The 25,979-nt window shown below is 38.4% G+C and overlaps 1 protein-coding gene across 1 annotated transcript in view; it reads left to right on the forward strand.

The window, feature by feature from the left end:
* The window catches only part of LOC110452772 (cubilin-like), a 168,506-nt gene that overhangs the window by 8,488 nt on the left and 134,039 nt on the right, over positions 1 to 25,979 (forward strand). The window contains exons 3-13 of the mRNA XM_021501449.1: positions 2,042 to 2,092; positions 2,798 to 2,923; positions 3,527 to 3,634; positions 9,693 to 9,740; positions 17,562 to 17,600; positions 19,417 to 19,518; positions 20,234 to 20,337; positions 21,466 to 21,595; positions 23,101 to 23,272; positions 24,205 to 24,432; positions 25,038 to 25,165. Coding sequence (XP_021357124.1) covers positions 2,042 to 2,092; positions 2,798 to 2,923; positions 3,527 to 3,634; positions 9,693 to 9,740; positions 17,562 to 17,600; positions 19,417 to 19,518; positions 20,234 to 20,337; positions 21,466 to 21,595; positions 23,101 to 23,272; positions 24,205 to 24,432; positions 25,038 to 25,165 — 1,236 coding nt within the window. The remainder of the gene's footprint in view (positions 1 to 2,041; positions 2,093 to 2,797; positions 2,924 to 3,526; positions 3,635 to 9,692; positions 9,741 to 17,561; positions 17,601 to 19,416; positions 19,519 to 20,233; positions 20,338 to 21,465; positions 21,596 to 23,100; positions 23,273 to 24,204; positions 24,433 to 25,037; positions 25,166 to 25,979) is intronic.

The raw sequence follows: 25,979 nt of genomic DNA on the forward strand, positions 1-25,979 counted from the left end.
CAGGTCCAGTACACTCTGCCGATTGAGCTATATAGCTATAAAGACCTATATAGCTATATACACCTATAAATTATAGCTGTATTGAGCTATATTTTCTAAGATTTCAATTTTCATTAAATTAAAAAAACCCTGCATAAAACAATAAGGTTTATGGTAATGTTGACTACAAAAAGCATACAGTTAGATGTTTATTTTCATTTTTCATAAATGTAAAATTTCCGATTTTTTTACATCATTATTTTTTTTAAAGAATCCTTATATTTAATGTCTTTTGTTATCAACCTAATGATACAGTCTTCTTTTAAAAGCGACTTTGTTTCGTTTTCCTTAAAAAAGAAAATCACTTGAAAATAGCTCCAAAGACCTATTTCAGATAGGTCAATAGAGCTATTATAGGTCTTTACAGCTATATTGCTCAATCGGCAGAGTGTACTGGACCTGATAGTGACAATGCCATGCAAATGTAAATATATCAGTTTCCAGACATTAATCTTGAGACGTTTGAAACTTAAGTTATAGCTATCTGATCACAAATTGAAATCTGTTTTACTAATTTTTCAATTAATGCCACATCTGAAATTAGTAGCTTCTAGTGTTATAACGGATGTGGTAAAACGCATGATATGTTTGTTGTCTCGTGTATTGACCGTTGCTCATTAAGATTCAACAAGCCCCCTAAAAGATGCTGTAGTCGCCTAAAATGTCAACCCCCTGTTAAGTCATGTTCAAAGACCTCCATTAAAAATTGGAACTTATAGATGTTTTTTAATTGTATACATTGAACTTCTATATTGCAATTGGCTATACAAAAAATACATAGCCATGTTAGCGTAGTCAAAAATAAGGCATTAAGGCTGCATGATGTCTTCATAAAAATAGCTCCCTGGACTTATAACATGTCAATCCCTTTTGCGACACAACTGAGTGCTGAGAAATTACTCATAATTAAAAGTTTGCCCCAAACCTACGTCATGCCGACCTAAATCATAGTAAACTCTCCTGGTAATACATTTTAGAAAATTATAAATAAGAAAACAAAGGCTAAGTAATCTTGAGCGATATATGAACTTTAGATGATGTGCCATTTGATAACATTCTGCGATTACATGTATATGAATGCGCTAGACAGGTTATAAACATCGAAGCTGAAAAGTACGATATTGTTTATAACAAGTCTAGCTCTTTTATAAAAACATTGGATTTTAAGAAAGGACATTTTATATGAAGTTTGAGTAGTGTTTATAGTCAAAGGTCTATGGTTGTACACATATATACCGGTTACGCGGACGTTTTACTATGCTTTTTGTACTTTCCCACAGCAACAGTCATCTTCTTGTGAGGCCGGTATGCCTCTCCACACATAGTTAAGGAGAAATAAAGCCCCGCATGACCTAGGTATATATAAATGATCTTCAAATAACATGTCATTTCGTAACATTCAGTTGGATCGCTTAAGAGATTGACATGTTATAAATCTGGTGAGCAACTTTTATCATTACATCAGCCTTATAATGCCGTATTTATGACTTCGTTAACCGGGTTATGTACCTTTTTAATAGCTCAGGTACAAGTTCAATATATTTAAATTACATATCTATATTCCAATTTTTGATAAGGGTATTTGAATATGGCTTGCCATGGGGTTGAAATTTAGGGTGATTATTACATCTTTTAGGGGGCTTGTTGAACCTTTAGGTATCTCATACAGCTGGCTAATGTCAGTGTATATAGTATGTGATGGGCTCTAGATCCCGCTGAATGAAAGTGTACATGTTGACACCTCCGTTTAGTCGTGACAGTTAGATAGTGTAGGCAGCGACATCAGGCAATGATGGAGATGAACCAATATGTTTTACCTTATTTTGCCTTAAATGAAAAAGACATGTACAGTGTATATCAGTGTTAATAGCAGGTCACCACATTTTAATTGTTAACTTGCAGTTTTGAGATCAAAACTGCCAAAAAAATACTGCTTAACAGTATGTGAAATGAAAAAGAAATATTTACATATGTATTGTTAATTTTTGTCTTTAATTTGTAGGTCAAAAGCAATAAACAAGCTATTGATGAACTCAAGGCCTTCCCAACTGAGGTATGTATTTAATCTGTTAATCCTATATATTCCGTGTATTAATAGTTAAATGCCTTAATGTTATGGAATACATTTATTTTACGATGCAATTTTGCTATTATGTATAATCTTTAAGACGAATTGATACAAAGCACGGTCTAATGGAGGCACAGTAGTCTAGTGGATGGACGCCAGGCTCGTGACAGAAGGGTTGCGGGTTCGAGTCACGGCACGGCACTGTGTTGTAGCTTTGAGCAAGATACTTTTCTCCGCTTGTTCCAGTCTGCTCAGCTGTAAATGAGTATGTGGTTGGTCAGTGCTGGAATTTTTGCATGCTAGCTGTGAGCGCCCAAATAGCAGCACCGGCTGTATGCTCCCCAGGGAGTTGAGAAAGACATTGGCTAGTTGCAAAAGCCCTATAACCATGCAAGGATAATGATTTGAGAACTGCTTTGAGACGACCTACAAACTAGGTTGTGATAAAGTGGTATATAAGAACCTCAAATTATTATCATCATATTATTATACCAACCATCTTAATCACTAATTACCATGAAAAAATAAATCATTTCTGGTTTTCAAACGTCAACACTTTATCATAAAACTTTTATGTATTAGATTCAAAGCTTGAATACAAAATTTTCTTTCAAAGCATTTTAAATTTCCAAGCGACGTGAAATTGTCTCGGGTTTCATGGTTATACATGTATTCTTTTGTCTCGCATAGATTCCGTCCAACATTGAGGGTCGTTTGACGAGCGTGGAAGAACGATTGAACAACCTGCAGCCGACAGGGGGAGTTCAGACTCAGCTTATCAGCCTGGCCAACAGACTCAATATGCTGGAGACCGCTGTAAGGTTTCCCTGACAATCATCCATACAGTTGCTGGAATCAGGATCACAAATATTGCTCTGATTGACAGATTTAGAAATATTGCCTAATTCACCCCTAAAAACGCATTTGAACTCTTCCAATTCAAAAGGTTGGAATAGTGCATTATGAAATGTCAGGGTTGAATGAGATAATACTTGTAGCTGTTCTTTGGGTTTCACAAAGAATTCTCTGTATCATGATCCTAAACATTTAACTGATCGGCAGACTCAGCAAAATAGGGATTGCTATAGGTTTAATAACAAATATGTGAACTAATTTGATGTATCATGATTGAAAATCTTTTGCTTCAATAGGCTGATGTATTTCAATTATGGTTATAATTAGTACTGTTATTGTCAAGTGGTCAATAGAAATAATTAACTTGAAAATATGTAGATTTTGATTTACGAAAATAAAAATATATTTTTTAATATTTTTTTATCTGTAACTTATAAATAAGCTGATAAAAAAGAAACATAACTATATATGAATTTCATTTAGTTTATGATGTGTTAAATGTTATGACAAATGACAGCTGTTTTGTATTTTTATCACCTGCATTTTATGTATTATGTTTTATAGAATCTTGTGACTCGATTGGCAACCATTGAACAACAGATGACTGGACTACAGAATATACCATCCTCACTGACTACCCTCACGACTCGAGTGTCCGCCCTAGAGCGGAGTGTAAGTAATCACTGCCCAAGTGTACGTAATCACTGCCCGAGTGTAAGTAATCACTGCCCTAGTGTACCTAATCACTGCCCGAGTGTAAGTAATCACTGCCCAAGTGTACGGAATCACTGCCGAAGTGTACGTAATCACTCCCTAAGTGTACGTAATCACTGCCCAAGTGTACGTAATCCCTGCCCGAGTGTAAGTAATCACTGCCCTAGTGTACCTAATCACTGCCCGAGTGTAAGTAATCACTGCCCTAGTGTACCTAATCACTGCCCGAGTGTAAGTAATCACTGCCCAAGTGTACGTAATCCCTGCCCGAGTGTAAGTAATCACTGCCCTAGTGTACCTAATCACTGCCCGAGTGTAAGTAATCACTGCCCTAGTGTACCTAATCACTGCCCGAGTGTAAGTAATCACTGCCCAAGTGTACTTAATCTCTGCCGAAGTGTACGTAATCACCCCCTAAGTGTCCGTAATCACTGCCCATGTGTACGTAATCACTGCCCGAGTGTAAGTAATCACTGCCCAAGTGTACATAATCACTGCCGAAGTGTACGTGATCACCCCCTAAGTGTAGGTAATCACTTCCCGAGTGTACGTAATCACTGCCCATGTGTACGTAATCACTGCCCGAGGGTAAGTAATCACTGCCGAAGTGTACGTAATCACCCCCTAAGTGTAGGTAATCACTGCCCGAGTGTAAGTAATCACTGCCCGAGTGTAAGCAATCACTGCCCGAGTGTAAGTAATATCTACTTGAGTGTTGTACTTAGATAGTCTCTTCGGGCAGAGTGTAAGTTTACTATGTAATGATTGTTGTAATACCACATGCTATGTATGTACTGTATTCGACCCACTAAGAGCACCATGCACTAACAAAAGGGCTGCACTTATTAATGCATTGATGCTAAAACTGCCCAAAACTGGCTGTGTGTTTAACCAGCCAAAACTGGCTGTGTGTTAAACCAGCCAAAACTGGCCACCCATACTTGTTTACTGTTGCCAGGCTGTCGCTACAGAATCATGCATCTGCGTGATTTTGTAGCAGGAAAAAAAACCTATTCAAAATTGATGCTAACTGGTCGTGCTTTGGTGAAAAATGGCAATATTTTGATTTCTTCATGACCCACTGAAAAACAATGGTGGACAATATTAACTTAAGCGGTGATGAAAGTGTTCAAAGTCAATTTAGTGAGGTTAGTGACAGAAAATAGAATAAGAAATGACATGATAATCTTCTTGAATAATGGAAACAATATCAACATGTCAGATTTTCAATTAGCGATAATGGAAATGTTAGTGTTTTGGATCAGTTGGACTTGAAATATTTGTGCAGTCTTTCAAATGATGAATCAAATAATTTTTAAGAAGACAATTGGTCTAATCTTGAATCAGAAAATGATGCTAGACCACTGGCAGTCACGCTTTTATTGCGTAGGGACAAAGCTTTTTCTCAAAAGACTGAAGATCATATTGGCAGATCAGTACAGTAAAAAAAATCTGTTTTTAATTAAGTGCATCCATCCCCTACCAAGACAAAAGGTGGGAGTGTGGCTCTTTATAAGGTCGAATACGGTAATCTAATGGATACACTATTCTATCAGGTTATAGTCCATGATAAGGTCGAATACGGTAATCTAATGGATACACTATTCTATCAGGTTATAGTCGATGATAAGAGAAATACCGTACTTTGGGATATTTCGGAAGATGTTTTAGTTTTTTTGGCACTTGGAGTGAATGAACCAAAATTAAACGCACCTAAATTTCACGATGCCGAACTATATATTGTTGCAACCTCCAGATATCGTCATACCGTCTTCCGTATCATTTATTATGCATAAATTACAAACTTCTGTGCTTTTCATGTTAGCAGAAGTTGAAATCATTTGTTTTTTGGGCAGGAATAACACACTTCATAAGTAACACTTCACTACTGAAAGTGTCATAACCTTTCAGTGTTTTTATGTCGCCTGCAACGCGAGGCAACATATAGGTATTACTTTGTCGGCGTCGTCCGAAACAAGGTTTCCATGTGATAACCTCAGTTCCCTTGGGTTGATTGAACTCACACTTGATACACATATTGCATACCAATATAGCTCAGGGGTTTTGCATTTCAGAAGTTTACATGCGTTTTTGGTGGAGTTATGCCCCTTTTATTGCCAAATAAGACCATTGTGTAGTAAATTTAATGCAAGAACTGTTAATCTTTTAATCAATTCCTTTCAAAATTTGTATGGTAATTAATGCTAGAAGCAATAATGTTTAACATATATTACAGGTTTTTCTGTGGAGTTTCAACTTTCCATGTTTTGGCATATCACGCTTGACATAGCAACGCTGTTCATCGTTTTTGCTGTGAATTTTTGCTTGTTTATGTGATAACTCAAGCCAAAAACCTTTTCTCACTAAAAACGCTGAGCAGGCGACAACACATCAACTCCTGTGGAATTTTTGTTATATCCTTCGTTGTATTAGTTATGTCACATGTATACATGTACAGGTGAAAGTCACATCGCTATACGGTACATTTAAGCATTGATTTTTTTTTGTATGGCATTTATGATCTAATTGAATGACACACCTTTTCAAGCAAACAAAACATAATGCATTATTACGTTTTTCCGCCTTTCTTGTTTTTTTAACTTACCTACAAATTATATTTAAAATTTAAAATTCCTGCCTTATCGTCAGTCTGTACAAATTCGCTCAATAACTGGAACAGCGTGTGGTCACGTGCTGATTGGCTAAGAATTGTGTCTCGTGGTGCATGTCATTTAAAGTCCCATCTAAAGAGACAATGCCATGCAGATGTAAATGTATAAGTACAGCTGTAAGTGGACACATGTCCTCCTGTTCGGCAGCCAGACGAAGAGTAGTACAGTTGGTTGGATGTTTACGTAAGATGAAAACAAATTGTACAATTCTGACGTGTTTTAGTGAATACGTTGTAACGAAGGCTATATATGAATGAGCAGTCATTTAACTGCACAACTATTGTAACACAATAGACTGATGGAGCGCATGCCTTCAACGATAGGCATCACAAAGCACCAAAGTTTAGCACATGGGATCGTCAAACGCCAAAATTTGAGACTCCAAAATTTAACCATCCTATTTGAGCCAAAATAAAATGCCAAATTTAAGCGACTCCAAAATATCCCAAAGTGCGATATAATGTGGTAAAATTTTGTACCTTATTATTGAAATGTTGCCTGTTAACTCATGGAATAGTTCATTATGAAATTTCAGGGGTGAATGAGTTGATTTACTGTCTTTGTGATATACTATACATTACACAGCATTGATATTGACAATTTCCTGATTTACCACAGAACCATAAACAGTAAAGCTTAACTGTGAGATATTATGTAATAAGTCTGCAATCATTTTAATTGTTTAGGCTTTCGTTCCATTGCAAAAAAAAAAGCGTAGTCAAAAATATTGACAACTATTTCAAACTTCTTTTTTCTGTACATGTTTACAGCTATATAGCATGCCAAGTATTACTTTAAGAAATATTTATAATTAAGAAACATTTAAAAAGGAAAACTGTTGATTTTACTAATTTTATTTTCAAATATGCAATAAGATGTATTGAAGTCTTCTGTAAGAACAGTTATGTTCTCATTACATGTGTAGCATGATATTGCTATACCCGCACCACACTAATGTATCTGAATGCTGGACCTCACAGTGTGCTAATGTGTCCACTTCACTGCACATGTAACCTGTTTTATTATGTATGTATTCTGCATGTTTTCTGGTTCATGTTTAGGTGGAGAATCTACGAGCTGAAGTCACCGAGGCAACCAGTAATGAAAATGTTTTGTCTGACCTTGACACAAGGGTAGGTCACTTACTTTACTGTAACCAGTACTAAAGTCAAACTGTCTGACCTTGACACCAGGGTAGGTCACTTACTTCACAGTAACCAGTACTAAAGTTAAACTGTCTGACCTTGGCACCAGGGTAGGTCACTTACTTCACAGTAACCAGTACTAAAGTCAAACTGTCTGACCTTGACACCAGGGTAGGTCACTTACTTCACAGTAACCAGTACTGAAGTCAAACTGTCTGACCTTTACACCAGGGTATGTCACTTACTTCACAGTAACCAGTACTAAAGTCAAACTGTCTGACCTTGACACCAGGGTAGGTCACTTACTTCACTGTTACTGAGTTCTAAAGTCCAACACCTGATGTTTCTTACTTTGAAGGACCATCGGGGGAAATTCAAAACGTGGAGACTTTGACTAACAAATGTGAACTTCAAATGTCTTTGAGATTTTTTATATACTGCATAATACCAAATCGTTTTGGTTAGGGATGGAACACAATGCAATTTTAATATTAGATTTAAAGAAATTAGTAAAATATGTTTACCTGCATGTATTTTCACACTGTAAATTGTATGTTTAGGGGTTAAAATGACCGAGACATTTCAATTTGCAGGTAATTGTTTTCCTTTTTGATTTTTTATAAACTTTATGAAACAACTTTTTACAACTTATATCAATCACTTGTGTTGGCCCGGATGATAGTGTGCGGCGGATCTTATTGTGGGAGGAAACCAGAGTACCTGGAGAAAACTTTATCACTTTAATTGATCAATTGTAATTTTCAGTGTTTTGATAATAATCAAATCTTAATTATAATTCTCATTGAGGAATTCAATAATTTGAAATTGTATTTATGGACGCTTAACTGCATTTACTTGATCATGGTTTAAGGGGAGATAACTCCCTTTACTGTCTGAACCTGACAAGGGCAAGGTTACTGACTTCACTGTAACAACACTGCCTGACCTTGAGGTAGCTATATTTACGTTGACGACTAAACACAAGAAGAGGTAACTCCATTATTAGAACACTGTCAAACCTAGAGACAAGGGAGGTAACTCCATTATTAGAACACTGTCAAACCTAGAGACAAGGGGAGGTAACGCAATTATCATAACAGTGTCAAACCTAAAGACAGGGGAGATAACTCACTTCCCAACAGCCACACTGTATGAACCTGACATAAGAAGAGGTAATTCATTATACTTTAACAGCAGTGTCTGACCTCGATACAAGGGGAAGTAACTCACTTCACATATAGTAGCATGGTATAAACCGGAAAAACAAAGCAGAAAGGAGGTTGGAAATCACTTTGATATTGCAACAGTTAGACCTTTAAAACTAGAGTAGATCATCAAATTCTCTGTAACAGTACTGACTGGCTATGATACAAAGGGAGACAACTCATTTAAGCAGCATTGTCTAACCTTGACACAAGGGTTATACTCACTCAGATGATTCAATGTCTGTTGCTGTCTATTTTATTTTCATTCGATGATTTGCTTGTTTTTTGCACTTTTCTCAACTTCCTATTAGCACAATATATATTGTTTGGAACCAAGTTTTGGTTGTTTATCCTACTTTGTCCTGAGAATGTAGACATTTTCCTTTGGCAGTGCGTTTACTCATGAGGATACAGATTTGATTTTTATTTTAAAAATGTACATTTTGAAGAAATTTTCACATGGCATGATTTCATGTTTTACATTCTTGGTTACGAGTTTCACATGGCATGATTTCATGTTTCACATTCTTGGTTACAAGTTTCACATGGCATGATTTCGTGTTTCACATGGCATGATTTCGTGTTTCACATTCTTGGTTTCGTGTTTCACATGGCATGATTTCGTGTTTCACATTCTTGGTTTCGTGTTTCACATTCTTGGTTTCGAGTTTCACATGGCATGATTTCGTGTTTCACATTCTTGGTTTCGTGTTTCACATGGCATGATTTCGTGTTTCACATTCTTGGTTTCGTGTTTCACATGGCATGATTTCGTGTTTCACATTCTTGGGACGTGTGTAAAACTTTTTGTATTCAGGGCAAGTTTCCACCAAGCATAAAGTTGTAAAAAGCATTTCTCACAATGGTATTCCCATGGCATGTGTTTCGCTGAGAATATCGGTATTTACAGTCTGTTCTGAGGTTTTGCAGCACGATCTGCATGTCACTGCTGGCTTGTATAATAGTTGGTAACAGTTTTGGTTCGTGTTTATAGGTAAGAACAAGCCGTAACGACAGAACGAGATGGAGGATTAATCGACGGGTAATGTTTGTTATACAGTTTCAAATTGTAGTTTTGATTTAGATGTATAATACTGCATGTATGGGTGTGTCAAAATAAGAGAACATTTCTTCCTTTACTTTTTGTAATTCTTTAAAGATAATGGATCAATTTTAAATAGTCCAAGTTTACTTCTTATGACAAATATGGAAATGAATGATTTTTTTTGTCTTGTTGTAAGTTGGTACAGAGTTGTCAAGTTGTTGTCATCTTGTACAGAAGGGTCAAGTTGTTGTCATCTGGTACAGAATTGTCAAGTTGTTGTTAGCAGGTACAGAATTGTCAAGTTGTTGTTAGCAGGTACAGAATGGTCAAGTTGTTAGCTGGTACAGAATGGTCAAGTTGTTAGCTGGTACAGAATGGTCAAGTTGTTGTTATCTGGTACAAAATGGTCAAGCTGTTGTTAGCTGGTACAGAATGGTCAAGTTGTTGTTAGCTGGTACAGAATGGTCCAGTTGTTAGCTGGTAAAGAATGGTCAAGTTGGTGTTAGCTGGTACAGAATTTTCAAGTTGTTGTTAGTTGGTAGAGAATTGTCAATTTGTTGGTAGGAGGTACAGAATCGTCAAGTTGTTGTTAGCTGGTAGAGAATTGTCAAGTTGTTGTTAGGAGGTACAGAATTGTCAAGTTGTTGTTAGCAGGTACAGAACAGTCAAGTTGTTAGCTGGTACAGAATGGTCAAGTTGTTGTTAGCAGGTACAGAATGGTCAAGCTGTTGTCATCTGGTAAAAAATGGTCAAGTTGTTGTTAGCTGGTACAAGATGGTCAAGCTGTTGTAGGCTGGGACAAAATGGTCAAGTTGTTGTTAGCTGGTACAAAATTGTCAAGCTGTTGTAATCTGGTACAAAATGGTCAAGTTGTTGTTAGCTGGTACAAAATGGTCAAACTGTTGTAAGTTGGTACAAAATGGTCAAGCTGTTGTAAGCTGGTACAAAATGGTCAAGTTGTTGTTAGCTGGTACAGAATTGTCAAGTTGTTGTTAGCTGGTACATAATGGCCAAGTTGTTGTTAGCAGGTACATAATGGTCAAGTTGTTGTTAGCTGGTACAGAATTGTCAAGTTGTTGTTAGCTGTTACAGAATTGTCAAGTTGTTGTTAGCTGTTAGCTGGTACAGAATTGTCAAGCTGTTGTTAGCTGGTAGAGAATTGTCAAATTGTTGTTAGCTGTTAGAGAATTGTCAAGTTGTTGTTAGCTGTTACAGAATTTTCAAGTTGTTGTTAGCTGTTACAGAATTGTCAAGTTGTTGTTAGCTGTTACAGAATTTTCAAGTTGTTGTTAGCTGTTACAGTATTGTCAAGTTGTTGTTAGCTGGTACAGAATGGCCAAGTTGTTGTCATCTGGTACATAATGGTCAAATTGTTGTCATCTGGTACATAATTGTCAAGTTGTTGTCATCTGGTACATAATTGTCAAGTTGTTGTTAGCTGGTACAGAATGGCCAAGTTGTTGTCATCTGGTACATAATGGTCAAGTTGTTGTCATCTGGTACAGAATTGTTTAGTTGTTGTTAGCTGTTGTCATCTGGTAAAAAATGGTCAAGTTGTTGTTAGCTGGTACAAGATGGTCAAGCTGTTGTAGGCTGGTACAAAATGGTCAAGTTGTTGTTAGGTACAGAATGGTCAAGTTGTTAGCTGGTACAGAATGGTCAAGTTGTTGTTATCTGGTACAAAATGGTCTAGCTGTTGTTAGCTGGTACAGAATGGTCAAGTTGCTGTTATCTGGTACAGAATTATCAAGTTGTTGTTAGCTGGTACAGAATTGTCAAGCTGTTGTTAGCTGGTAGAGAATTGTCAAATTGTTGTTAGCTGTAAGAGAAATGTGAAGTTGTTGTTAGCTGTTACAGAATTGTCAAGTTGTTGTTAGCTGGTACAGAATGGTCAAGTTGTTGTCATCTGGTACAGAATGGTCAAGTTGTTGTCATCTGGTAAATAATGGTCAAGTTGTTGTCATCTGGTACAGAATTGTTTAGTTGTTGTTAGCTGTTGTCATCTGGTAAAAAATGGTCAAGTTGTTGTTAGCTGGTATAAGATGGTCAAGCTGTTGTAGGCTGGTACAAAATGGTCACGTTGTTGTTAGCTGGTACAAAATTGTCAAGCTGTTGTAAGCTGGTACAGAATGGTCAAGTTGTTGTTAGCAGGTACAGTATTGTCAAGTTGTTGTTAGCTGGGACAGAATGGTCAAGTTGTTGTCATCTGGTACATAATTGTCAAGTTGTTGTTAGCTGGTACAGAATGGTCAAGTTGCTGTTATCTGGTACAGAATTATCAAGTTGTTGTTAGCTGGTACAGAATTATCAAGTTGTTGTTAGCTGGTACAGAATTGTCAAGCTGTTGTTAGCTGGTAGAGAATTGTCAAATTGTTGTTAGCTGTAAGAGAAATGTGAAGTTGTTGTTAGCTGTTACAGAATTGTCAAGTTGTTGTTAGCTGGTAGAGAATTGTCAAGTTGTTGTTAGCTGTTACAGAATTTTCAAGTTGTTGTTAGCTGTTACAGAATTGTCAAGTTGTTGTTAGCTGGTACAAAATGGTCAAGCTGTTGTAAATTGGGACAAAATGGTCAAGCTGTTGTAAGCTGGTACAAAATGGTCAAGTTGTTGTTAGCTGGTACTAAATGGTCAAACTGTTGTAAGTTGGTAAAAAATGGTCAAGCTGTTGCAAGCTGGTACAAAATGGTCAAGCTGTTGTTAGCTGGTACAGAATTGTCAAATTGTTGTTAGCTTTTACAGAATTGTCAAGTTGTTGTTAGCTGGTACAGAATTGTCAAGCTGTTGTTAGCTGGTACAGAATTGTCAAATTGTTGTTAGCTGTTACAGAATTGTCAAGTTGTTGTTAGCTGGTACAAAATTGTCAAGCTGTTGTAAGCTGGTACAAAATGGTCAAGCTGTTGTTAGCTGGTACAGAATGGTCAAGTTGTTGTAAGCAGGTACAGAATTGTCAAGTTGTTGTCATCTGGTACATAATGGCCAAGTTGTTGTCATCTGGTTCAGAATGGTCAAGTTGTTGTCATCTGGTACATAACGGTCAAGTTGTTGTCATCTGGTACAGAATTGTCAAGTTGTTGTTAGCAGGTACAGAATTGTTAAGTTGTTGTCATCTGGTACAGAATGGTCAAGTTGTTGTAAGCAGGTACAGAATTGTCAAGTTGTTGTCATCTGGTACAGAATTGTCAAGTTGTTGTTAGCTGGTACAAAATTGTCAAGCTGTTGTAAGCTGGTACAAAATGGTCAAGCTGTTGTTAGCTGGTACAGAATTGTCAAATTGTTGTTAGCTTTTACAGAATTGTCAAGTTGTTGTTAGCTGGTACAAAATTGTCAAGCTGTTGTAAGCTGGTACAAAATGGTCAAGTTGTTGTTAGCGGGTACAAAATGGTCAAGCTGTTGTAAGCTGGTACAAAATGGTCGAGCTGTTGTTAGCTGGTACAAAATGGTCAAGTTGTTGTTAGCTGGTACAAAATGGTCAAGCTGTTGTAAATTGGTACAAAATGGTCAAGCTGTTGTAAGCTGGTACAAAATGGTCAAGCTGTTGTTAGCTGGTACAGAATTGTCAAGTTGTTGTCATCTGGTACATAATGGCCAAGTTGTTGTCATCTGGTACAGAATGGTCAAGGTACAAAATGGTCAAGCTGTTGTAAATTGGTACAAAATGGTCAAGCTGTTGTAAGCTGGTACAAAATGGTCAAGTTGTTGTTAGCTGGTACAAAATTGTCAAGCTGTTGTAAGCTGGTACAAAATGGTCAAGCTGTTGTTAGCTGGTACAAAATGGTCAAGCTGTTGTAAATTGGTACAAAATGGTCAAGCTGTTGTAAGCTGGTACAAAATGGTCAAGCTGTTGTTAGCTGGTACAAAATGGGCAAGTTGTTGTTAGCTGGTACAGAATTGTCAAGTTTATTAGCTGGTACAGAATTGTCAAGTTGTTGTTAGCTGTTACAGTTTTGGCAAGTTGTTGTTAGCTGGTACAGAATGGTCAAGTTGCTGTTATCTGGTACAGAATTATCAAGTTGTTGTTAGCTGGTACAGAATTGTCAAGCCGTTGTTAGCTGGTACAGAATTGTCAAATTGTTGTTAGCTTTTACAGAATTGTCAAGTTGTTGTTAGCTGGTACAAAATTGTCAAGCTGTTGTAAGCTGGTACAAAATGGTCAAGCTGTTGTTAGCTGGTACAGAATTGTCAAATTGCTGTTAGCTGTTACAGAATTGTCAAGTTGTTGTTAGCTGTTATAGTATTGTCAAGTTGTTGTTAGCTGGTACAGAATGGTCAAGTTGTTGTAAGCAGGTACAGAATGGTCAAGTTGTTGTCATCTGGTACAGAATGGTCAAGGTACAAAATGGTCAAGCTGTTGTAAATTGGTACAAAATGGTCAAGCTGTTGTAAGCTGGTACAAAATGGTCAAGCTGTTGTTAGCTGGTACAGAATGGTCAAGTTGTTGTAAGCAGGGACAGAATTGTCAAGTTGTTGTTAGCTGGGACAGAATGGTCAAGTTGTTGTTAGCTGGTACATAATAGCCAAGATGTTGTCATCTGGTACAGAATGGTCAAGTTGTTGTAAGCAGGTACAGAATTGTCAAGGTGTTGTTAGCTGGTACAGAATGGTCAAGTTGTTGTAAGCAGGGACAGAATTGTCAAGTTGTTGTTAGCTGGTACAGAATGGCCAAGTTGTTGTCATCTGGTACAGAATGGTCAAGTTGTTCTCATCTGGTACATAATTGTCAAGTTGTTGTTAGCAGGTACAGAATTGTTAAGTTGTTGTCATCTGGTACAGAATGGTCAAGTTGTTGTTAGCTGGTACATAATGGCCAAGATGTTGTCATCTGGTACAGAATGGTCAAGTTGTTGTCATCTGGTACAGAAGGGTCAAGTTGTTGTTAGCTGGGACAGAATTGTCAAGTGGTTGTTAGCTGGTACACAATGGTCAAGTTGTTCTCATCTGGTACATAATTGTCAAGTTGTTGTTAGCAGGTACAGAATTGTCAAGTTGTTGTCATCTGGTACAGAATGGTCAAGTTGTTGTCATCTGGTACAGAATGGTCAAGTTGTTGTAAGCAGGTACAGAATTGTCAAGTTGTTGTTAGCTGGTACAGAATGGTCAAGTTGTTGTTAGCTGGTACATAATGGTCAAGTTGTTGTCATCTGGTACATAATGGTCAAGTTGTTGTCATCTGGTACAGAATGGTCAAGTTGTTGTCATCTGGTACAGAATGGTCAAGTTGTTGTAAGCAGGTACAGAATTGTCAAGTTGTTGTTAGCTGGTACAGAATGGTCAAGTTGTTGTAAGCAGGTACAGAATTGTCAAGTTGTTGTTAGCTGGTACAGAATGGTCAAGTTGTTGTTAGCTGGTACATAATGGCCAAGTTGTTGTCATCTGGTACAGAATGGTCAAGTTGTTGTCATCTGGTACAGAATGGTCAAGTTGTTGTCATCTGGTACATAATGGTCAAGTTGTTGTCAGCAGGTACAGAATTGTCAAGTTGTTGTTAGCTGGTACAGAATGGTCAAGTTGTTGTAAGCAGGTACAGAATTGTCAAGTTGTTGTTAGCTGGTACAGAATGGTCAAGTTGTTGTTAGCTGGTACATAATGGCCAAGATGTTGTCATCTGGTACAGAATGGTCAAGTTGTTGTCATCTGGTACATAATGGTCAAGTTGTTGTCATCTGGTACAGAATGGTCAAGTTGTTGTCATCTGGTACATAATTGTCAAGTTGTTGTTAGCAGGTACAGAATTGTCAAGTTGTTGTCATCTGGTACAGAATTATCAAGTTGTTGTTAGCTGGTACAGAATTATCAAGTTGTTGTTAGCTGGTACAGAATTGTCAAGTTGTTGTTAGCTGGTACAGAATGGTCAAGTTGCTGTTATCTGGTACAGAATTATCAAGTTGTTGTTAGCTGGTACAGAATTATCAAGTTGTTGTTAGCTGGTACAGAATGGTCAAGTTGTTGTTAGCTGGTACAGAATGGTCAAGTTGTTGTTATCTCGTACAGAATTATCAAGTTGTTGTTAGCTGGGACAGAATTGTCAAGTTGTTGTTAGCTGGTACATAATGGCCAAGATGTTGTCATCTGGTACAGAATGGTCAAGTTGTTGTTAGCTGGTACAGAATGGTCGAGTTGTTGTCATCTGGTACAGAATTGTCAAGTTTAGTAGCTGGTACAGAATTGTCAAGTTGCTGTTAGCTGGTACAGAATGGTCCACTTGTTGTCATCTGGTACATAATGGTCACGTTGTTGTCATCTGGTACAGAATTGTCTAGTTGTTGTAAGCTGGTACATAATGGTCAAGTTGTTGTTAGCTGGTACAGGATGGTCAAGTTGTTGTCATCTGGTACAAAATGGTCAAGTTGTTGTCATCTGGTACATAATGGCCAAGTTGTTGTCATCTTGTACAGAATGGTCAAGTTGTTGTAAGCAGGTACAGAATGGTCAAGTTGTTGTCATCTGGTGCATAATGGTCAAGTTGTTGTCATCTGGTACAAAATGGTCAAGTTGTTGTCATCTGGTACAAAATGGTCAAGTTGTTGTCATCTGGTACAAAATGGTCAAGTTGTTGTCATCTGGTACATAATGGCCAAGTTGTTGTCATCTTGTACAGAATGGTCAAGTTGTTGTAAGCAGGTACAGAATGGTCAACTTGTTGTCATCTGGTACATAATTGTCAAGTTGTTGTTAGCTGGTACAGAATTATCAAGTTGTTATTAGCTGGTACAGAATTGTCAAGTTGTTGTCATCTGGTACAGAATTGTCAAGTTTAGTAGCTGGTACAGAATTGTCAAGTTGCTGTTAGCTGGTACAGAATGGTCAACTTGTTGTCATCTGGTACATAATGGTCAAGTTGTTGTCATCTGGTACAGAATTGTTTAGTTGTTGTTAGCTGGTACATAATGGTCAAGTTGTTGTTAGCTGGTACAGAATTGTCAAGTTGTTGTTAGCTGGTACAGAATTGTCAAGTTTATTAGCTGGTACAGAATTGTCAAGTTGTTGTTAGCTGGTACAGAATTGTCAAGTTGTTGTTAGCTGGTACAGAATGATCAAGTTGTTGTCATCTGGTACAGAATTGTCAAGTTGTTAGCTGGTACAGAATTGTCAAGTTGTTGTTAGCTGGTACAGAATTGTCAAGTTGTTATTTGTCTTTGGTTAATTTGTTTTTACCTTTGACTTACATTCTTATTTCTCTTTTATTTATGGGTCCACTCTAAGGAAATTGTCTTAAAACTACAGCTGTGTATTTAAGCACTTATGTTGATATTAGACTGATATTTTTTGGTCAAGACTTCGATCTTTACCAGCAATTCCATGAAACAATAAGAACAATGGTTTTGGTTTACACTCTTCTGTATTAAAGGTACAAATTAACCTGATCACAGCCACTGTATTTATATAGATATCTCCATGTTATACACACACTTGGATCGTGTAAAAAAGACAATATATACATCTTATCTAGTCTGATGTCATTTCCTTTAACATGTTTATTTCCACCATTTATTCAGGCCCTAATTATTAACCTCTCTGGTGTTGATGGGACATTTAGCACGTAATAATGTTGATACCATAACACCGGTAATTGATTCACATTTTTGAAAAGAAAAAAAAAACAGTTTGACTTTTTATTCTATTTAACAATCATTCAGTTGTCATTTTGTTGGTAGATANGGGGGGTGGGGGGTGATAAGTGGTTTCAGTTTCCGTGTCCGTACATCTCATGATCATGTTGTTGGTAGATACTGATAAGAGAGGGGAGGGGTTTGACAAGTGGTTTCATAGACAAATTTTACTCTATATACTAAATGAGATTAATTCTGTTTTATATGATACAGGTCAGAACATTGCAGACTCAAGTTACAAATTTACGTTCGGTAAGTACATAGCTTAGTAATAAGACAGTAGCAACGACTGAGAGGGCCTTTGTGCCCCTGGTCATGTCCTGTGGTCTGGCCATGTCCTGTGTAGACTACATCTTGTGGTCTGGCCATGTCCTGTGACCTGGCCATGTCCTGTGGTCTTGCCATGTCCTGTGTAGACTACGTCTTGTGGTCTGGCCATGTCCTGTGATCTTGCCATGTCCTGTGACCTGGCCATGTCCTGTGAAGACCACGTCCTGTGGTCTGGCCATGTCCTGTGGTCTTGTAATGTCCTGTGGTGACTCATTTGTTTTGATCTTGAATGATTTTGCTGTAATGCAGCATCCGTGGTCTGCCTATCAAAATTTCATTTAAAATCCTCTACTATTATAGGCCTGAACGATTGAGTGGATCTTCATTAAAACTAGTCTGGCGCATTTTTGGATTAAGATTTAAGACCCAATATTGTACAAATGAATGGAACGCCCTCAGCTTCCTGGAAACTTCTTTTTCCTTCAAAATATTGAAATGTTTGAAATTCCTTCCCAATAACTATATGATGCAATTGCTAATCAAGAAGAGATTTATACACTCCTGCTACCAGGATCGGCCCTGCTTCTAGGGGCATATTAAGAGATGAACAAAATCATGTTACCAAGAAAATATCTGAGGTCTGGCCCCACCCCTGGGGACTTAGTCCCAGGGGCCTAAACTAAGCCTTATATGGTTTGTACGAGGTCCCAAATGCCTAAACCTAAGCCTTACAGGGTTAGTACCAAGTCCCAAAGGCCTAAACCTAGCCTTACATGGTTAGTACCAAGTTCCAGGAGCCTAAACCTAGCCTTATATTGTTAGTACAAAGTCCCAGGGGCCTAAACCTACCATAATATGGTTAGTACCAAGTTCCAGGAGCCTAAACCTAGCCTTACATGGTTAGTACCAAGTTCCAGGAGCTTAAACCTAGCCTTATATTGTTAGTACAAAGTCCCAGGGGCCTAAACCTAGCCTTACATGGTTAGTTCCAGGTCCCAGGGGCCTAAACGTAGCCTTATATGGTTAGTACCAATTCCCAGGGGCCTAAACCAAGCCTTACATGGTTAGTATGAAGTCCCAGGAGTCTAAACCTAGCCTTATATGGTTAGTATGAAGTCCCAGGGGCCTAAACGTAGCCTTATATGGTTAGTATGAAGTCCCAGGGGCCTACACGGAGCCTTATATGGTTAGTACGAAGTCCCAGGGGCCTAAACCTAGCCTTATATGGTTAGTACCAAGTCCCAGGGGCCTAAACCAAGCCTTACATGGTTAGTATGAAGTCCCAGGGGCCTAAACGGAGCCTTATATGGTTAGTACGAAGTCCCAGGGGCCTAAACCTGGCCTTAGATGGTTAGTACCAAGTCCCAGGGGCCTAAACCTAGCCTTATATGGTAAGTCCAAGGTCCTAAGTTATTATACCTCATACATAGATATACACATGTGTTCAGGGGTCCTTGTGACCGTGGAAATTAATNGGGGGGGGGAGGTCAATTAAAGGTTTATTTGGGCATTGAAGTCTTTAAACTGTGGCCTTTATTTGTAATTTCACTGACATTCGTCATACTTTATGTTTAGCTTTGTTTCAATCAATGTGGGAACAAGGGTATACTGTTATGTATTTTACAAACATTTTCTACCTAATGTGATGGTTGACCTATTGAAGTAAAATATCCGTTAACATTTACTGTGAGGCCTGAGTTTGTAACTTATTGTAGCCCTGGTGACAGGGTGACTATATATCTAAATGTTCCCAGTAGTTGATTGGTCATTTCAAATTTTGTACTGATTTAACTTCCAGCTCCTAACACAGAACGAGTGTAGCAGTAATCCATGTAGGAATGGTGGCACCTGTATTGACCGATACAACGCTTACTCTTGTCGCTGTCTGCCTGCTTGGAAAGTAAGGTTTTTTGATCAGAAAGTATCTGGATTGACAGATTCATCAAATATTTAACTGTTGACTATAAATAGCCAGTGAGCGCTCAAATTCCACAAAAACTTGTGAAAATGTTTGCCTGTACATGTCATTCTGCATTAACCGGGTATTGGAGTTTCAGAAATGATATATATGTAATGACATTTGGAGGTCAGATGATAGCCAAGCATCCTTAAGATTGGGGATAAGTTTTGAGACAGTTATTTATTTATCATTGTGCATGCATTTAAAATTTGTTTTTGTGTTGCTTTTACACTGCCTCTATTAGGCTGTACAAAAAAACAAGTTTCTTTACATTAGCAAAATGAAGTTACGTTTGGTTTGAACACTTGTGCCCTAAGATTGACAATCTTAGGGCACAAGTGTTCAAACCATTGTTTGTGTTTTTTAAATATAACAAAAGATGCTAAGTAAAACTGTCCAGTTCGTAAAAACAATAAATGCAAACCTGTTGAGTTTCTTGAATAAATAAAATTTCAAAATTCATTAGTAGAAATGTTTTGTTGCCATTTAAAAGTATTTATTTCAAGCAGAAAATACTCGAACATTCTCTTGGGTTGTCCTCATTTTGATCTCTTTAACATGAAAATCTATACAGTGACCTCACTGTCATATATCTGTAAAAAAAGAAATTCAGAAATTTACCCGATCATAATAGAAATGTGTGGTGCTATTGTAGGGAGAAAATTGTGATGAAGACGTCAATGAATGCTCGGAGTATGCCGGAACAGATCGCGGCTGTCAGAACGGGGCCACATGTGTCAACAATCGGGGCGGCTTCTCGTAAGTATTCTGCTGGAACAGATCGTGGCTGTCAGAACGGGGCCCCATGTGTCAACAATCGGGGTGGCTTCTCGTAAGTATTACGCTGGAACAGATCGCGGCTGTCAGAACGGGGCCAGATGAGTCAACAATCGGGGCGGCTTCTCGTAAGTATTACGCTGGAACAGATCGCGGCTGTCAGAATGGGGCCACATGTGTCAACAATCGGGGCGGATTATCGTAAGTATTCTGCTGGAACAGATCGTGGCTGTCAGAACGGGGCCCCATGTGTCAACAATAGGGGTGGCTTCTCGTAAGTATTACGCTGGAAAAGATCGCGGCTGTCAGAACGGGGCCACATGTGTCAACAATCGGGGGCGGCTTCTCGTAAGTATTACGGGTGAACAGATCGCGGCTGTCAAAATGGGGCCACATGGGTCAACAATCGGGGCGGCTTCTCGTAAGTATTCTGCTGGAACAGATCGTGGCTGTCAGAACGGGGCCCCATGTGTCAACAATCGGGGTCGCTTCTCGTAAGTATTACGCTGGAAAAGATCGCGGCTGTCAGAACGGGGCCAGATGTGTCAACAATCAGGGCGGCTTCTCGTAAGTATTACGCTTGAACAGATCGCGGCTGTCAGAACGGGGCCACATGTGTCAACAATCAGGGCGGCTTCTCGTAAGTATTAAGCTGGAACAGATCGCGGCTGTCAAAATGGGGCCACATGTGTCAACAATCGGGGCGGCTTCTCGTAAGTATTATGCTGGAATAGACCGCGGCTATCAGAACAGGGCCACATGTGTCAACAATCGGGGCGGCTTCTCGTAAGTATTACGCTGGAACAGATCACGGCTGTCAGAATGGGGCCACATGTGTCAACTTTCGGGGTGGTTTCTCGTAAGCATTCTGCATGACAGATCACGGCTGTCAGAATGGGGCCACATATATTTATTAACTATTGGGATGGCTTCTCGTAAATATTCTGCTGGATTTTCACAATTTTTCCTCCATTTCAATAACCTAGCTAGCTAGGAAACAGCCATTATCTTTGGTCTGTAGTAGCTTGATAATCAAGGAATTATTCTGTTTTCACAACGTTTATTTTATCAAATTATTAACACTTTATTGTTAATACTGTATGTTTACAGGTGCCAGTGTACCAGTAACTATCACGGTATTCGGTGTACAGAGACACACGCTGACTGCACGGGAGCCTCCACTCAGGAACTGTGTGGACACGGTACATGTATCAACACAGTCCGTGTAGTACCTGGTCAGGTGTGTGCTGAGTGTCTCACAAATGTTTCGAACCACGTGTTTCTATTCCGACTACTGTGGGATATATATCAGCCATGGATTAAATATTTAGGTTGTGGGTCACAAGTATTGGGCTTCTAAACATTAGTCTGTAGCCATGTTATTATATATGTTATATCTTGTATATTTGTGATCCTTTTCTATACCCCCTGGTAGGATTGGATATTGCAATAATTTTTCACATTGCAATACAATTGTATACGACTTTTTCACCTTCCACAATGTGGCGCTCATGAGTAAAACTTCATATCAACCATAATTATCAAAAGTGAAGGGCGAAATGAATAAAGGCGGGCGATATGGATTTTACCGTCATATGGCGAAAGTGTAACTGTGTGATATTTTCCCAGTATTGCAATATTTAAGGGATTGCAATATACTGCAATACATCGTATTCATAGAAATTCAGTTGAAATAGTTGTTTATAGAATAAATGACAATCAGCACAATAATTTTCAGTGGTAGATTACAACATGCAAGGAAGCTTAATTTTGAAAACTTTAGTTCAATTTCAACATATTTCTGTCATATTATTTCAGAACTCTTCCTACACTAATATTTATTTGAAAATATCCTTTATTGCAATATTTTGCCATTTCAGAATCATATTGAAGTACATATTGATAAATAGATATTGCAGTATATTGGTGATTGCAATACTATTGCCCACCCCTCGTAGCCACCTGCTAAAAAACAAATTGGGACATATAAAAGTATCGGGAGCGTCCATCGATCTGTTCATTTGTCTCTTGGCATCCATCCATCTACGCTCTCGTTTCCGCAAAATAAGTAAAGCTTAAGTATCATTTGTTTTTGATGGAACTTGGTAAACATATGGTAAAGTACTTCAAAGTCTGTGTGTGATTAATTAGCATACTGCGCTCTGATTGATCAAAATTCACACTTTGGGTTCTGCAAGATAATGTGCTTAAATATCAGGGCTGCAACGATATATCGTGTGATGATATATTGCGATATTTTGAATACGGTACGATATACAAAAAAAAATTGGGAGGTCATGATACACCTACAATATAATCCAGATTTTGTCGTTTCTGAATTAAGTCAATTTTGGCGAGTAAAGGCTCCAGCTCGGCATGCATGTCGAAAATACGGGAATTTCATGAAACTTTGTAAGTCATATGCCCATTTTGGGCAAAGTATATTTCAAGTTATAATATTGCCATTTAAAATTTGTAATATACGTTTTCTCTTTGCTTCTACTGTTGCTATATGTATCGGGTTAGGTCTCGTATCGTGACTACAATATTGTGATACGTATCGTGATACGTTTGTTAATGTATCGATGCAGCCCTATTAAATATCAGTCTGTATTGTAGGTATAATTAGATCCAAAGTACTTGTGTAAATCAAGATCAATGTTTCAGTTGATCACACAGTTTCTTCTTTGAACAGTTGCCACTGTTCCTGTAAATCCTGCGAATAAACGATTCTTTCAATCACAGCCGAAGTACCATTGTGTTTGTGAGGATGGCTGGACAACCTCCGGCTCTGATCCTGCCTGTAACACTGACGTGGACGAGTGTGACAGTGACCGTCCGGCTGTATGCTCGGCTGATCCTCCAGTTCCCTGTGTAAACGTTCCCGGCACATTCTACTGCGGACAGTGCCCAACAGGTCGGCAGAATAAACTATGTATACATTTAAAGTTCTCGCAGTTTAATCTCTCTCTTCAGAAAAAAAAGTCAAACTTTTATGTTCTTTCTTAAAAATTGCTTGCCAAAATTGGATCGAATTTGGCAAATGTCAAGAATGGGATAACTAGCTAGGGTTTGCTCCCACACTTCTGAGCAGATTTTAACCTCAACTCTAAAATAGCCAGGTGAGTGATACAAATATTGGCCAAAAGTAGCAGTTGGTTTCGTTCTGGCTAGGTTGGGAAGCTTAAGAGATAAATTAGCAACATCTCCTTAGGAATTTAAGCAAATCAAACCTTTGTGATTTAGCAGGCTTTGATCTTGTAATCTAATTATAATCTCTGTTACGATCGATTTTAACTTTCATATTTAACATTAACCAGTACTTAGGTTTGTGCCTTTTCATGAATTGTTTGTTTGCATTTATTGTGCAGGTGATTAAATAGAATCTTCCCTCTACCTTGAGGGATGTGACAGAGAAATCTCCTACCTGAGGGGTGATGGTTTTTGGTTGTCTACCAAAAAAAACACCCCGAGGGTTGGCGATTTCTTCGTTACACCCTCAAGGTAGGGGTTTGATTATATTTCGCCCATCCTATTATTTCAGTCAAAACTCCACCGACAGTAGTCTGACATGTTTGTAAAAGAAAACGCATGTGGGGTATGCATATCATCATTCACTTTTGATGACGTCATGATTGCACACATGCTAATCGGCACGAGGCTATCTCCCCCTAGGGGGTGACAAGCTGATCTTTCCCAGCTAAAACGGGAGACACACCTGTGAAGGGTGGAAGAAAACATGTTCTCCTAGGGAAATATTATATTTATCAATACAATGTAGAATTTTTGTCTGCATTGTTGTCTGCAAACATGAACTTTGTAGTATGCGTTTAATATTTATGTTTACAGGGTACAGTGGAAACGGTTTCAACTGTGCAGACATCAACGAATGTGCTACAAACAATGGTGGATGTTCCCTGTCCCCACGGGTCGATTGTGTGAACACCCGGGGGTCACGGACCTGTGGTCCCTGCCCCACAGGCTATGTAGGAGATGGGCAGACTTGTAACTGGGTCGGCGTCTGTAGCACAAATAACGGGGGCTGCCACCCTCAAGCTTCCTGCCAGGAAAGTCCAGGTAAGTTACCTATCGGGAGAGTCGAGGTAGATTACATGTCAGTAGTGTCCAGGTAAGTTACCTATCGGGAGAGTCGAAGTAGATTACTTGTATGGAGAGTTCAGGTAAGCTACCTGTCAAGAGAGTCTAGGTAAATAACGTGTGTGGAGAGTCCAGGGCAGTCAGCTATCGGGATAGTCCAGCTAAGTTCCCTGTCAGGTCATTTACCTGTCAGGAGATTCCAGGTAAATAACGTGTGTGGAGAGTCCAGGTTATTTACCTGTCAGGAGAGTCCAGGTAAATAACGTGTGTGGAGAGTCCAGGGCAGTCAGCTATCGGGATAGTCCAGCAAAGTTCCCTGTCAGGTCATTTACCTGTCAGGAGATTCCAGGTAATTAACGTGTGTGGAGAGTCCAGGCTATTTACCTGTCAGGAGAGTCCAGGTAAATAACGTGTGTGGAGAGTCCAGGTTATTTACATGTCAGTAACAGAAAGTTGGGGAAGGTTGTGTAGCTGACCTCAAGATAAAGTTCTTTTTTTCTTTATCAAATGGATACTTCCTTAAATTATATAACATATTGAACTTCTGTGTTTTTGTAGCCAGACTGTTCATTGTCCTGTTACAGGTGTGTTGACCTGTACCTGTCCCCCTGGGTACGTTGGTAATGGGATCGGCTCCAGTGGCTGTGTTTCACAGGGCCCAGTTACTGGACCATGTAGCAGTAACCCATGCAGGAATGGTGCCGCATGTCAGGTTGGTACCGAAAGTTACAATAAGCCAGGTCCAAACAAACAAATTCTGTGTTTTCACAATTCACTTTGATGACTTGTGGATCTACGAGAATTGTGTCTGAAATAAGGTGTAGAATTCCAATATCCTTCCCACTATTGTACATTATATGTGATAGACTCTTACAGTATGGTACACTGAATCTGTTGTATAGCGGCTATTACAACCTTCACATGTAACACATGTAACGTGTCTGTTCCTCCATTACAACATCGACGGGGAACAATATAATGATGTCTTGATGCTGTGGTTAAAGCAAACGTTGAGTCTTTGATGGTCTGTTTTTGGATGAAATTGTATTTTTTGTAGTGCAATTCATAAAAACATTTAAAAGTTTCCATTGCACAATATTCATGAAACTAGCAAAATATTTCTAAATAAAAATCCTTCAACATGACACAGATTTTTTGACATTTTCCATTTCACAAAAGTGCATCTACATAATGATTTTCTACAATAATAAAGGGTTATTATTAAATCAGCTTATTCCACATTGGCCCAGTCATTTAGGCCAATGTCTGTCATATTGGCCTGAGGCAGAGTTTATCCCATATTGGTCCAGTTTTGTGATGATACTGATTGGGCAGTTTCCTCATATTATTGCTGAATGGTTATAATTCATGATAAAATTATTTACATTAAAGCATAGAATAGAAATGTTCGCCCTTGCTTTTTTTTGCAATTTTTAGTCCAGAGAGACAGTGTGAACTTAACAGGTGGTAAAATGTATTAAATACGAACGTATTGCTGTACTGGTATGTATGGGTGAATGGATATT

Source organism: Mizuhopecten yessoensis, unplaced genomic scaffold, assembly GCF_002113885.1.
Source record: "Mizuhopecten yessoensis strain PY_sf001 unplaced genomic scaffold, ASM211388v2 scaffold6863, whole genome shotgun sequence".
In the NCBI taxonomy this organism is placed as follows: Eukaryota; Metazoa; Mollusca; class Bivalvia; order Pectinida; family Pectinidae; genus Mizuhopecten; species Mizuhopecten yessoensis.